At 49.8% G+C, this 13,825-nt stretch overlaps 1 protein-coding gene across 1 annotated transcript in view; it reads right to left on the bottom strand.

Annotated features, from left to right (window-relative positions):
• The window catches only part of LOC138492254 (acyl-CoA dehydrogenase family member 11-like), a 1,439,352-nt gene that overhangs the window by 304,645 nt on the left and 1,120,882 nt on the right, over positions 1-13,825 (bottom strand). The window contains exon 10 of the mRNA XM_069619296.1: positions 13,601-13,741. Coding sequence (XP_069475397.1) covers positions 13,601-13,741 — 141 coding nt within the window. The remainder of the gene's footprint in view (positions 1-13,600; positions 13,742-13,825) is intronic.

The following is a 13,825-nucleotide window of genomic DNA, read 5'->3' on the forward strand; positions in this document are numbered from 1 at the left end:
CCCCAAGTAGTGTGTGCTCTAGGCTTGAAGGGCAGACCTCTCTTGGCTAGAGTGTAGCACAGTGTGATGCAGTTTACAATCACCTTGGAGATGGCGGATTTAGAGACAGGGTCCCCTTCTCTACCAGCTGCCACAGAAACGAAAATGGTTTGTTTTTCTTAGTGGTTTAGTTTTTTTTCCAGATAATATATGACTGCTCCCCTCACATCAAGTGTGTGGAGGTTGCTTTCTGCCACGTTAGTGGGGTTCTGGAAGAAGGTGGTTAGTTCTATTGACTGTTTTTTTCCAGATAATATTTGTATTTTATTGAATTTATATAGCGTTTTAATCCAAAACGCTTTACAAGAGGAACAAAACAAGATACATCAAACATTAGAAACATCAAGCATTAGGTAACAAATTGAATCAAACCAGAAAACAGTACAAGAAACAATTTACATTATAGATGAGTATTGGTGAGAGAGAAGAAGGAATAAGGCATGAGAGGGAAAAGAAGAATGAGTAGTGGTAAAAGCAGAAGTAAAGAGGAAGGAGGCAGTGAAAGGGAGAAGAATGGACGAGATACGAATTAGAGATGCTGGAAGAAGGGTAGGAAGGAGTAGAGTGGAAGGGTTAGGGAGGTGAATGGAAGAGATAAGATCTTAGAGAGGTACCGAAGATAGGGTAAGAGGGAATGGAGCGGATAGGGAGGGGGAGGCGATTCCAATGGAGCAATTGGAAGGAGCGGGAAGAGGCGCAGGGGGGAGGAGGAGAGAGAAGGAAGATATCAGCAGATCGTAGAGAACTAGGAGTGTGGAAAGTAAGGAGCGAGGATAGGTAGGGGGGACAAGACCATAGAGGGATTTGAAGACTAGGCAGAGGAAGTTGAATTTGAACAGAGTGGAAAGGGAGCCAACCAAGTGATATATGACTACTCTCCTCACATCAAGTGTGTGGAGGCTTCTTTCTGCCACGTTAGTGGGGTTTTGGAAGAAGGTGGGAAGTTCTATTGATTGGTTTGCATGGAACTTTGAAATGAATTTAGGCGCAAACCATGGGTGAGTGCGCAGAACCACCTTATCCGTGTGAATTGTGACAAATGGGTCTTGTACTGAAAGGGCCTGTAGTTTAACAACTCTCCTTATTGATGCGACAGCCACCAGGAAGGCGGTCTCATAAGGGAGTGCTTAAGGCTAACCTTATGCATATGTTCAAATGGAGGTCCCATTAGTCTTGTTATAACCACATTCAGGTCCCATTCAGGAGCTGGATTGGAAATAGGGGGATAAAGTTGTTTAACCCCTTCCATAAAAGCCTTGATGACTGGTATTTTCCAGATAAAATAAATGCAGGAGGACATCATCCCTAACAGTCGCATGGCTCTGCGTACAGTTACCTCGCGATTTTCTAGATAGAGAGGGATCTGGAAAAGCATATTTTGGACCCTCTCGGAGGGGAAGATGAGCCAGTCTATGGTCCGAATTAGGGCCCCATAAACTGCTCGGCTTGGCTGGGGTCCAGGCTGGACTTCTCTCGTTGATTGAGAATTCCAAACAGAAGAGGAGATCTACCGTCTTCTGGGTATTTGATAGGCGTGTTCCATACGAATCCCCTGTTATTAGGCAGTCGTTGAGGTAAGGATAGACTGGAATTGACTGTCTGTGCAGGTGAGCCGCTACTACCGCCAGTACTTTCTTAAATATCCTTGGCACAGAAGCAATAATGAAGGGAAGGACCATGAACTGATAGTGCTTGTCCTCTATCATGAACCTTAGGTATTTTCTGTGCGCTGGCAACATTGAAATATTAAAGTAAATCTTTAATTTCCAATGTTGCCATGTAATCCCCCTGTACTAGCAGTGTGATTACTTCCTGTATTGTCATTCTTAAATTTTGTGGCTCAACAAACTTGTTCGCTGGGCGCAAGTCTAACGCAGGGCGCATGGTGAGATCCTTTTTGGGCACAAGGAAGTACACTGAATAAATACCCTTGTTTACCTGTAGAATGGGGACAACTTTGATGGCACTCTTTTCTTGAAGGAACCCTACCTCTTGCAGCAGAATCTTTAGTTGTTCTGGCTCTAGGTGTCTGGATGTTGGTGATCGGTATCGAGGTGGGCGGCTGAACTTGATATAATAACAGTGGGCGACGGTCTTGAGCACACACTGGTCTGAAGGGACCCCCTCCCATGCATGAAGGAAAGAGGTTATTCATCCCCCGACTGGGGAGGCATGCGAGGGGACCCGGACTGGCGAGTCAATTTTGAGCAGAGGCCGGGGAGTCTCTTGAGGTGGAGTTCCTACCCCTGCCTTTGCCTCTACGTTGACCCCTTTGTTGGTATTGATCTGAGGCGGTTGCGCTCTGTCTGGAGGACCATGGTGCACTCCCTGTCCCATACTGGGTGTGGGGAGAACGTGAGAAGGATTACCCAGAAAGGACTGGCGAGAGTTGCCTCCTTGCTGTTGATAGGGTCTTGCTGTAATTTGATTCAGAGACTTGAGTCTCATGCTCCTCCTTTGCTGTTTCTAAAGCATGGTCTACTGCTTTCCCAAACAAATTAGTCTCCTCCACTGGTTTGTTAATAAGGGATGCCTGTGTCTCTGGTTTAAACCCTGAATTCTTCAGCCAGGCGAGCCTTTTGAGAAGGGTTCCCTCTTCGAGGGCCCAGGTCGCTGTTTCAGCTCTGTCTAAGGTGTTTAGGATATTTTGGTTTACCTGTCTCCCTTCCGATACAACCACCAGCAGGCTTGATCGCACCGGTTCTGGGACTTCTTGTAGGCCCTCCTGAAGTGAGTTCCATTGAACGTCTTTATAACTTAACAGCAGTGTAGTGTTGTTGGCATTTCTGGTGTAATATGTGGCTGATGTAGTGATGCGCTTTCCGAGGGCGTATATCTTTTTACAGTCCTTGTCTGGTGGTGCCTCTGCCATGGACAACAGCACTCCGGCCCTCTTTCTGGTAGTAGTGACTACAAGGGAGTCCAGATTAGCTTGGCCCCGGAGGTACAGCAGGTCTGTAGGAATGGACAGTAAAACTTTTCTTCGAGAGCTGACCGCTCTGGTAAGAGATGGGGACAACAATGAGGGTGCAAGGCGCTTCTTGATCGAGTTAAGCAATGGTATCGCCTGACTTGTGGCGGGGTGTTCTTTTAAGTTTTCTTCCACAAACTCTGTGTCCTGTACTGCCTCTTGTGTGACAATTTCCAAATGGTCTGCCACCCTCTTTCGGATAGCGTTGAACGCCATTTGGTCGTCAATGGGTGAGGCTTGCCTCTGAAGAGGCGAGGAGAGAGGGTCTAGACAAAGGGTGTCTGGATCTGGAGTTGTAGTGGGGGAAAGACATGGTGCTTCCCCTGCCTGCTGATCCTGAACCCAGTATGGGCAGTGGTCTGGTGTTTCCGCAAAAGGATTTTCTTCCTGAACATCAGAATTCTTCAGGCTCTGAGAATTCTATAACCTCTTCCCGGGGGAATGCACTGGACATTTGTTGTACCTTTGAAAGAGTAGGGCAGGAATCCTCCTCCCTTGCTCTTTTTGAGTTTATATATTTCTCTGAGAAGGCAAACTTTGAAAGTTTGTCCATATAACCTTCAAACCTAACTCTGGTCTATAGAGATGAACCAGAGGGGTCTGGGGGGGGGGAGACTCTTCTGGAGGACAGCGGTTGCTAGGGGGTCGAGATTGGTCAAGTCATAGCTTTGGAGAGGGGCAGTGACCCTTCTGAATACTCCTCTCGACGTTTGAATGTGTCTTTAGGTTTGTCTGCCACCGAAACAATGGCCCTGAGAGTCTCAGATCAGTATGAGTGACATGCCTGACTGCTTTGTCCAGGTTTGCAGCGCCACCAAAACCCTTGTTGCTGACGCACTCTTAATGAGGCATCTCGGCCCTCTTGTGTTCGGGGATGACGCCCTTATGGGATGAATGGCCGGACGTATGCCTTATCGACGGTTGCGGGGAGGGTGGGCGATCATGAGGATCGGTGGGTTGCGTTGAAACATTCGACGGGCCCATTGGCGTCTAGCTTCCACGACGAGTCGGTTGAGTGAGCTTGGGGGGTTGCATGTTTTTTTTTTGTGGTACAGGTGTGCCCCGTCGCCGGGATGTTGTCTATCCATAGCAGCACCAGTGGCCTGCCTGTCGGGGCCGGTGACGGACACATGGGAACCTGGTGGTTTTGCGTGGGGGTCAATGGCCTCTACATCAGAGCCATGGCTGCCGCTTGAATCCTCATCACTCAAGGCGCCTGCACCGACGGGCGAACCACTCTCGGCCTGCATGACCTAGGTCGCCCACTGCTTCGTCTGCCGATCTTTTAGCGTCTTTGGACGAAAAAGTTGGCAAGACTTGCAGGACCGCTCGTCCTGATCACGAGGGAAACGCTTGTTACACTTTCGGTGAGTGTCCTTCCACAGGTATTTGCCGTTGCAGGATGGGCAAAACTAAAAAGGGAGTCCTCTCCATAGCTGAGTAAAAGGGAGACAGCAAGACCAGAAGGGAAAAAAGGGGAGTGTAGGGGAGGAAATGCATTCTACAAAGAGACAGCGTCGACCGGAGAACCAGTTGCCGAAATATGCAGGCCTCTTCGGCGTAGGATGCAGAAGTAGTCGTCAATGATGAAAGGTCGAAGACTAAACGACCAACGGTCGTGGACAAAGAAGTTAGAATTTTACAATGTACAAGCTCTGCATAGGGCGACCAGCTAGCTGGGCGGAAAAAAACAATCAGAGGGACTGCGACAAGTGAGGGGTTTTGGGTACACTACACATCATGTTAGGGATAGTGTTACAAACACGCCCATGTCGACATCCCCCTTTCGATCATCGAAAGACAAGATGCAATACTCTGCGATTACCACTAGATGTCAGACTATATGCACAGCATATGACTCTAAGCAGATTCACAAGCATCAGAATGTGATTTACATGTGGGATCTAATACAGGGAGTCCCCTGTGTCCAGTGGCTTTTTTGAAGAATGGAAAGAGGCTGTTTTGGGAAGCTAGTCAGACAGTAGATAGGTCGCAGGGGTACACTGAATGTGTAGGTTATCGTTATATGGTACACCTACTGTATGAGATTAAATGTGTAGGAGCACCCCCATAATGTGAGTTTGAAGTGCTACTCTGACAGGAACACAGTGGTACTAGCACATTTTGTTTTGGTTTGTTACAGACTTTTTTTTAAACTGATCAAAGGGCACCCGGGACGTAGCTATTCGATCCCCAGTATTCAGAGCCAGGCTGTTGTGAATTTTCATCAAACAGGTTGGTAGTGTGAATTTTTCGTATGTAGAGGAGGAATGTATGAGAAAAGTTAATATAGGTAATGTGTCTCACTCTGAGTTATCTACTTGTGTTATTTGTTGCGTACTGGTGCAGGTCATTTCACGAGACGCTTTTGAATATTTTTCCTGCCCTACTGATGAGGAGCACGAGTGCACATTTGCACTGGAAAAGAAAATAACAAGCACCAAAAGCAGGTATTGCAGAGAAACTTTTGTGTTTGGTAGTGCAGTAATGAGCACAAATTAGATTGTCGTCCAAGATTGATGCAATCTGTGAGTCAAGTTGTAGTCCCAGAAAAAGTTCTGTCAATTTTAGGGACTGAAACATGTCGGGCAGTTTACAGTACAACGCAAGGCCTGGGTGTTTGAAGTCTAATCAAATGTTGTATTGATGTTTTTTATGTGAATGTATTGTGTACACATTTTTATGTATAGTGGATGATATATGGAATGTTACATATTGTGCAACATTACCCGGTTTAACAAAACACAACATCATTTTAACACAAAAGTTTATGTATTTTTGTTATGACCTTGTGAACTGTATTATTGTGCGATTGTTGGTACAGTGATCCCCAATTCTTAATAGTTTGATTTGTGTTTTCATTTTCTCTCTTTCGTATGCATAAAATTATACGTTACTCACCGTAGTGGCCAACGTACTCTTAGTCCATAGTCCCCTTTCCTCCATACTGTATGGGCGTCCCTTCCAAGGGACGGGAGACGGAACCTTTTTCACCAGAAAAAACCTTCTACTTTAAATTTAGAGGCGTGTGGGGGCGCGGCCCAGGGAGCATGCGCTGCCCTGACTCCGCCCTCCGGCGCCACACCTCAGTCCCCAATGACGCATCGACAATAGATTTTACATTGCCTAATAACACCAGTATTATTAGGGGGGAGGTTCGTGGGACGTATGGAGGAAAGGGGACTATGGACTAAGAGTATGTTAGTCACTACGGTGAGTAACCTATAATTACTCTTACGTCCCTTCCCCTTTCCTCCATACTGTACGGGCAATTACAACTAATTGTAGCCCCAGGGTGGAGAGGAGACCCTCATTAACCAAATAGGTTCCTGAGAACAGCCTGCCCGAAAGCGGCATCAGATCTAGAGCCGGCATCCAAACATTAATGCTTCCAGAAAGGAGAGGGAGAGGCTCAAGTGGCCGCCCTGCTTATGACTTGCCAAGGGACATGGCGTTGAAATGCAATGGCAGTACCTTGGCCCGGACTGCGTGCGCGTGCATTTTGGCCAGGAGCGGCTTGTGCTGACCCTTATATGCTTCTTTGATGGCAGAGACCATCCAGCGGGATATAGAAGCCTTAGAGGCCTGATAGCCTGGCCTTGAGCCGCTGAACGCGACGAACAGGGCGTCCGAGTTATGGAAGCCCTTGGTCCTGTCCAAGTAGAATTTTAGGGCACGCCTGACATCCAGGCAGTGCAGCACTCTCTATGCTTCGTCCTTGGGATCGGGAAAGAACGTAGGAAGGACTATTTCCTCGTTCAAGTGAAATGCAGATGGAACCTTGGGCAGAAATGCCAGGTGTGTCTGCATGACAACCTTGTCCTCGTGAAAGGTGGTATATGGTTCAGAGGCGACCAGCGCCTGAATCTCGCTGACTCTGCAAGCCGAGGTAAGACCGACTAGTCAGGCCGCCTTGATGGTGACCAGCCTAATGTCTACAGACGCCATTGCCACAAATGGTTTGTGCGCCAAGGCGCCCAAGACTATATTCAGGTCCCACACAGGGTGCGGTCTCCTGACGGGCAGGTAGAGCCTAGCGTGACCCGTCAGATGTTTCTTGACGATAGGGTTGGAGGCAGAAAAAAATGCCTTCCTCTGAGTTCCTGTAAACCCCAACGGCTCCAAGGTATGTACGGCAGGTGTTGACCTGTACTTCCTAATGAACAAGGTGCCCAGATGACCCCACCTATTCAAGATCTCCTGAGTAACAAGGTTGTTTAGCTGCCACTCGCAACTGTCCGCTCCCAGCCTGCTGAGCCTGTCCGCCTTCAGGTTGGCCTCCCCTGGGAGGTGGACTGCCGAGAGGTAAATTTTGTTTTCCAAAGTCCATTCCCACATGCCGATCGCCAGTCTGCACAGAGGAGGGGATCTGGTGCCTCCCTGCTTGTTGACGTAGTACATGCTGGTCGAGTTGTCTGTCTGGATGAGGACAACCTTGCCCCTGAAAAGTGGGAGGCATGCTCTGAGCACTAGCCAGATGTCGTTCAACTCCAACCAATTGATGTGGTATTCCTGCTCCTGTAGAGTCAAGGTGCGGTGGACAGAGAGAGATCGTCCAGGGTGGCTCCCCAGCCCTCGAGCGAGGAGTCTTTGGCGATGGTGGCCTGCGGGGAGGGCGGCCGAAAGAGCTTGCCCGTCAGTAGGTTGCAGTCCATGGACCACCAAGTTAGGTCCGGGAAACGTTGATCATCTCGGATTGCGAGCCATGCTCCTGATTCCATGAGGCCGCGAAGTGCAGCTGAATCCTTCTCATTCTTAGTCTTGTGTGCGGCACAGCTAACAGAACCGCCGCGAGGAGACCCAGGAGATGTTGGTACCATGATGCCAAGGTCACTTCTCTGCTAACGAGGTGGGTGGTGGCCCTCTTGTTGGCCCTAGATCTTGTCTTCCGACGGGAAAACCCTCTCAGAGGACGTGTCCCAAATGAGTCCCAGGAATGTCAAAGTCTGCGTAGGGAGCAGCTGTGAATTGAGGTTGAGCGAGAAGCCCAGGTCGTGCATTGTGTTCATATTGGCATGGGATGAGTGGTACTGCCCCTGGAGATGTAGCTCTGACAAGCCAGTCGTTGAGGTATGGGTAGATGTGGAGGCCATGCGCTCCGAGGAGGGCAGCTAAGGCGTTCATGAGCCTGGTAAAGAGCATGGGGGCAGAGTTGAGGCCAAATGGAAGGGCTTTGTATTGGAAATGGTAACCCATGATTCTGAACCGCAGGAAAGAACGATGGGGTTGCCAAATTGGGACGTGTAGGTACGCGTCCCTCAGGTCTAGGGAGCACATCCAGTCTCCCTTGTCCAATGTCTCAGCTATAAAAGCTGGCGTAACCATCTTGCATTTTTGCAGGGGTAAGGAAAGGTTGAGGGTGGAAAGGTCCAGCAAAACTCTCAGGCCCGCCTGGTGGTTCTTCTGAATGGCGAAACTCCTGGAGTAGAAGCCAAAGCCTCGCTGGGAGGCTGGAATTTCCTCCACTGCTTGGCTCTCTACGAGTGACCAGATCCTCGCCAAAAGAGTTGCTGTCCCCACCTGTGGGAGAGGAGGGGCGGAGGGAGGAGAGGCTGGGATGGGTAGGCGGTACCCCGTGGATACTACGGAGAGGATCCATGGGTCCGTGAAATTCTGGCACCAGAAATGTGCATGGAGAGCAAACCTGCCCCCCACCGGAGACACGTCGACCGGAAGGGGCGTGGCATGCCTTCTTTCCGTCAGAGGCGGAGGCTGAGGAGGGGGACTGGAAAAGCCCTTACTCCCCCCCACCTTTTTTGTCATTTAAGCCGGCTCTGAGACGGCGTGCGGTCCGGCTGCCTGGATCTGCGTTCCTGGAAGCTGCGGAACCCTCCATGTGTATGACCCTTCTCTGAGCGCTGCGGAGATTGGGTGTAAGATTTGGGTGTGGTCTTTGGAAGAATGGACAAGGACTTTGCCGTTTGTGAGCTATTCTTTTTGTCCAGCTCTTCGTCCGAAGAGAAGTGGAAGAGGTCCCCCCCCTCTCAAACAGTGTTAGGGAGAATTTTCATTTCATGGCTAATTTCCCTTACCTAGTGAGTCCCTCAGCAGCTTTGCTGGATCTCTGGAGTTAGTTCTTTCCACTTGGTAAGAGTGTGAGCTTTTCACCACTCTTACTTGTGTTTTGCTATGTGTTTTTACCCGTTTTTATGATTGTGGACTCTGGAGTACACCACTTCAGTTGGCCCCATCTTTTGTGTGTCACACAGTACTTTCTGTGCAGTAACACAGGGTTGTCGTTCAGACTTCCCACCGACTCCATTTCTGAGGCTGACTACTGTCCCCCAGAAAAGGGTAAAGTTACCATTTACTTTACTTAGTGAAATTAACCACAGATCCAGTACACCCCATCTTACATGGAGTACTGGAATGGTTAACTCTTAGCCCTTTTTATCTGTACCTCGTAGAGCATTGTTTCGCTCTTTTTAACATTTAGATATGGCTGGTGGCAGTGGTATCTACCCTAATTTTCTACCGTGCTTATCTTATATAATCGTGGTAATATTGTAGGCTATTGTGTTAGCCTTGAACTTAAACCCGCTTGACCAAATACTTTTTCTTTTGGCTCCGGTGCGGTTTATTCGCCATTTCTTTTTGTTAAAATCCTTCTTGTGTTTTACTTTGCGCGGCAAACCAGGTTTGCCTTCTTTGTTCACTGTCTTTTGGCGGGCTTCTGCCAAGAAGCCCTCCTCAAGGCGCCTGGGTGTCTAGGAGGGCTGAATGTGAGGGAGGGGTGTAGTCACCCCCTGCACAGGGTATCCTAAGAAACCCACGTCGCACTTTTTCATGATTGGCTGAGGTGGTTGTCCGGGCTGGACAACCCCCCTGCTGTGTGATTGACAGCCAGGCTGTGTGAATGGGGGATTTTCGCATAAAAGACAGGTCTCTTGGGCTGGAAGTCAGAGTCGCCACTGGAACTACAAGGAACCGAAGAGAAGCGGAGGAGAGGTTGACTGCTGCAACTATCCCGTACCGGTGAAGCCCTGCTGCAGTCCTGAGCTATCTACCCTTCAACGACCAAGAGGAGATCCAGTCCGGAGTCGTCTTCCCTTGAGCCTTGAGGGGATAACCAGCTCACCTTCTTCAGCCAGAGGTCGCCTTCGTGGTCGAAATCGCTGCACACTGCTGTAGTGGTCCGGATAGCCACCTGAGGAGCCTCTCCTGTTTTTAAGGAGTGCACCTTTTATTCATTGTCGCTGCTGCGGCCTCATCCCTGTGTGGTGTAGACCCCCTACATCGTCCTTCTTCGTGCCGAAACCAGGAATCGTGAGTCTACAAGAAACTACAAGGAACAACTGCTGTGGCACCAGCTTCTTCTTTGAAAAGGTACTGTGTTCTGCTTGAGGAATTTTGGGTGAAATCCCCATTTCTCGCTTATAAGGCTTGTCCTTATTGTTCCCTCCCTCTTATAACTTTTGCTTCCGAACATTTGACAATATCTAAAGTACTTTTGGCAACTTTGAATCGCAAACTATCCGACGTGTGATCCGACACAGGAACCCGGTTCCACTTGACACTGGCTCCGGCCCCTTGACTCTTGTATTTCTGTCTGTGAGTGTTCTTCGATTCTGTCTGCCTACCTAACATCTTGCCTATGATTTTTGCCCCCAACTCTCTCTGGGTATCTCAGGTGCTAAGTGTGTTTTTGCCCTGGTAACATTTCTTGCCGCGGATACACGTTTATTTAGTAGACCGAACTGTCAAAAAGTGATCGCAATTGTATTCACTGTAACGTGTATTGTTTCTTAACACCGGTTCTCTCAAACACAGGGTACTTAACTTGATTCATACCGTACAAAGTGAATTGGTCAGTCAGTTGTAGTTTATTTAACATGTGGTTTTAAATTTAATAGAAGTGTTGTGTTAATAAAAATGGTTTAGAAATGAATGTACTTATATTTTTTACCTGAAACCTTGAGTCAGTGTATGCTTGAGCCACAGTAATTGTGTCCCTTTGTGTAATCTCTGCTACTGCTCATATACTCTTGAGATAAGCTTGGCTGCTCCACTACTGCTACCACTATAACATAGTAGTACAGGCTTGTACCAAAGGTAAAACTTGTATTGCCACCTGTAGTCTTAATTGTGTGTAGCGGTCGCTAAGGGCACTGCACAGGATTCTGCCTAACAAACGGTAGGTGTAGGATGTGCTCGTGGACGTCTGGGTTGAATTTCGTCGCACGGAGCCTGGCTGTGCGCCTCATGTCCGTGGCAATGCAGATGGCACGGCCAAAGGTATCAATATGCGCTACTGTGGATTCCATGAGGTCATGCGCCTCAAGCTTGGCCTCCACTAGCCCCGCCTTAAAGCGTGATTGGCATTGGGAGGGGAGTTTCCAGGAGGAAGTCCGCAATTTTTCGCCATATCTGTTGGTTGGCGGCAGCCAGCATGGCATCCGAGTTGGCCTTACGCAGATGCAAGGAGGCATTGGAGTAGATCTTCTTGCCGTAAGCCTCCAAGATCTTCTCTTCCTTGCCTATCTGCACTGCAGAGGAGGCGGCTGAGGACGACTGAGGCTTGGAGTAAAGTGATGCCGCAGCGATCACCGAGGAGTGTGGCTGAGGATGGGTCGAGAGCAAGGGTGTGTCCCCCTCCATCTGCCTGTACTTGCCGTCCAGGCGTCGGTTGACCGCCTGGACTGAGTGGGGCTTGAGCCAACCCTTTTTGGCCAGGGAGACTACATCAGTTTGCAGTGGAATCCCTGTGTTGGCAGAGGGGCGTCTTGGGAGGACTTCAGCCAGAACCCCCTCATCCTCGGGCTGAGGGAGGCCCAGGTACTCCGTCAGGCCAGCAAGACGTTCATGGAAGGCCCAGGCTGAGGATGGCGTGTCCAGATCCTCCTCCTCGTCCGTGTCCTGTGGATCCGGAGGATCTAGTGGAGGAGGAAGGGTGATGGACCCGGAGGCTGGGGTACAGAGACCGCAGCCGGAGGCTGAGGAGGCGGCAGAGGTTGCGGAGTTGGCTGTGGAGCCCGAGGAGGCAGCTGCACCGGGGTCAGTGAGCCAGATGGAGGCATCTGTGGTGCCGTTAGCATGGCGAGGAGGACTTCCCTGACTGCGCCCTTGATGATAGCCCCAATCTGTGAAGACCTCATGAGGCTGAGTAATTTGAGGAAGAGTACCTCCTCACTGGCCGAAGAGGTGGTAGGCGTACCCGACAGGGTAGCGGGGGACTGCTGGAGCCGCTGCGTACCCAGTTCGTATGGACGCATGGGAAAATTGCCCTGCGCATATGAAGGGTAGACTGTAGGCCATGTACCTGGTTGCGACCAGTCCCACCTTGACACTCGTTCTTTGCCGAATTCGTAGAATTGCGTCGGACAGTTGTTCCTGTTTGGCGCAGCGGGCATTTTGTCGAGCTTCCTGCCACGTGATGCCCAGCCCGCTGGGTCCAGCCTCATCCAAGACTCTCGCCGGTGGCTCACTGGGCCTACCCTGCTCCTCGGGTCTCGGCCCGGTAGGTGACACACCCTCGACCCAGGGGGTCGGTAGAGCGACGTTTAGGCACCCCCTCGGACGTATTGCCGGTATTAGAGCGTAGCCCCTCGGCCATTGCGCCGTTAAAATGGCAGAGCCCCTCAGGTGTAAGCCCGGTAAAAGAACCTTCCGGTCCCTCAACACTACGACCTGGGGGGATCTGAGGACCCCTCGACCCGAGGGCCGGTAGCTGTAGCAGCCTCTGTGCACGTACAGGTGGAAGGACCTGGCCGATCCATCCCGCATGGGAGAGTCCCTGGGAAGGAGTCTCCCTTGCGGGGTGCGCTGGAAAATATCGGCTCTACCTTGGACCTGGGACGATGCTTCACTAAGTTCTTAAGATCCTCTGGAGGGGACTTCTGGAAGAGCTCCCTCCACCTGGCAAGTCTGTTCTTCAGCGCCTTTGAGGACAGCGAGTCACACGCTGAACATGATTGCCCTACGGTGGTCTGCGCCAAGGCAACATAGGCAGAGGCCATAGGGGTCTGAATTTGGAAGTCGACATGCGCCGGGGAGGAGCGTGACGCCCGAGGACTGAGTACCTGAATGATAGAAAAGACAAAAAAGACAAAGAGAAATAGTATCCGCACGTGGAATTACATGGCCGAAGCCAAACCCAGGAGGGCTGGTGAATTCGGCCCGTTCCCGTCAATGCGGAAAAGGGGACCGAGTTGTGGCACCAGAGGACAGAGTCAGGGCAGCGCATGCTCCCTGGGCCGCACCCCTGCGTGCCTCTAAATTGAAAGGGGAAGAAGGTTTTTTCTGGTGAAAAAGGTTCTGTCTCCCGTCCCTTGGAAGGGACGCCCATACAGTGTGGAGGAAAGTGGACAGGATGTAAAAGTATTACTAGTTTCCCCAGACAGCTGGGGAATTAAACCAGTTTGAAAAAATCCATTCAGAACATAAATGACACTATATTTGGCAGATGAGACTGCAGGCATGTGTGCTGTGCATGAGTTTAAATCATGCCTGTGTGCAGGTACAGTTTAAAACATTATGACATACTAACAGATGATCCTCGTATCAGCATTAGCCAGTGCAACAAAATGTACAAGAGGATTCTCTCGCAAAATGAGGGCTCCTCTTCGATTAGTATTCCTGTTGTTAATTTACCTGTTTTCCTGTGTAGAGTTTGGCAAGAGGAGTTAAGAGACGTAAGAGGTGAATGTCCTGTTCAGTTTCCATGTTGTTCTCTTCTAGTCCGAGCAGTCTTGCAACCTCCATAAGCAACAGAAAGGCACCTCTAGTTTGGACCTGATAATGAACAGTGACATGCATAAGGAATAATTTAATAGACCTTGTTTATTTAGCAAAAGGAAATGCATTGATGAACAAACA

The sequence above is a fragment of the Ambystoma mexicanum genome, chromosome 10 (genome assembly GCF_040938575.1).
Source record: "Ambystoma mexicanum isolate Mex_15411 chromosome 10, UKY_AmexF1_1, whole genome shotgun sequence".
Lineage (NCBI taxonomy): Eukaryota > Metazoa > Chordata > Amphibia > Caudata > Ambystomatidae > Ambystoma > Ambystoma mexicanum.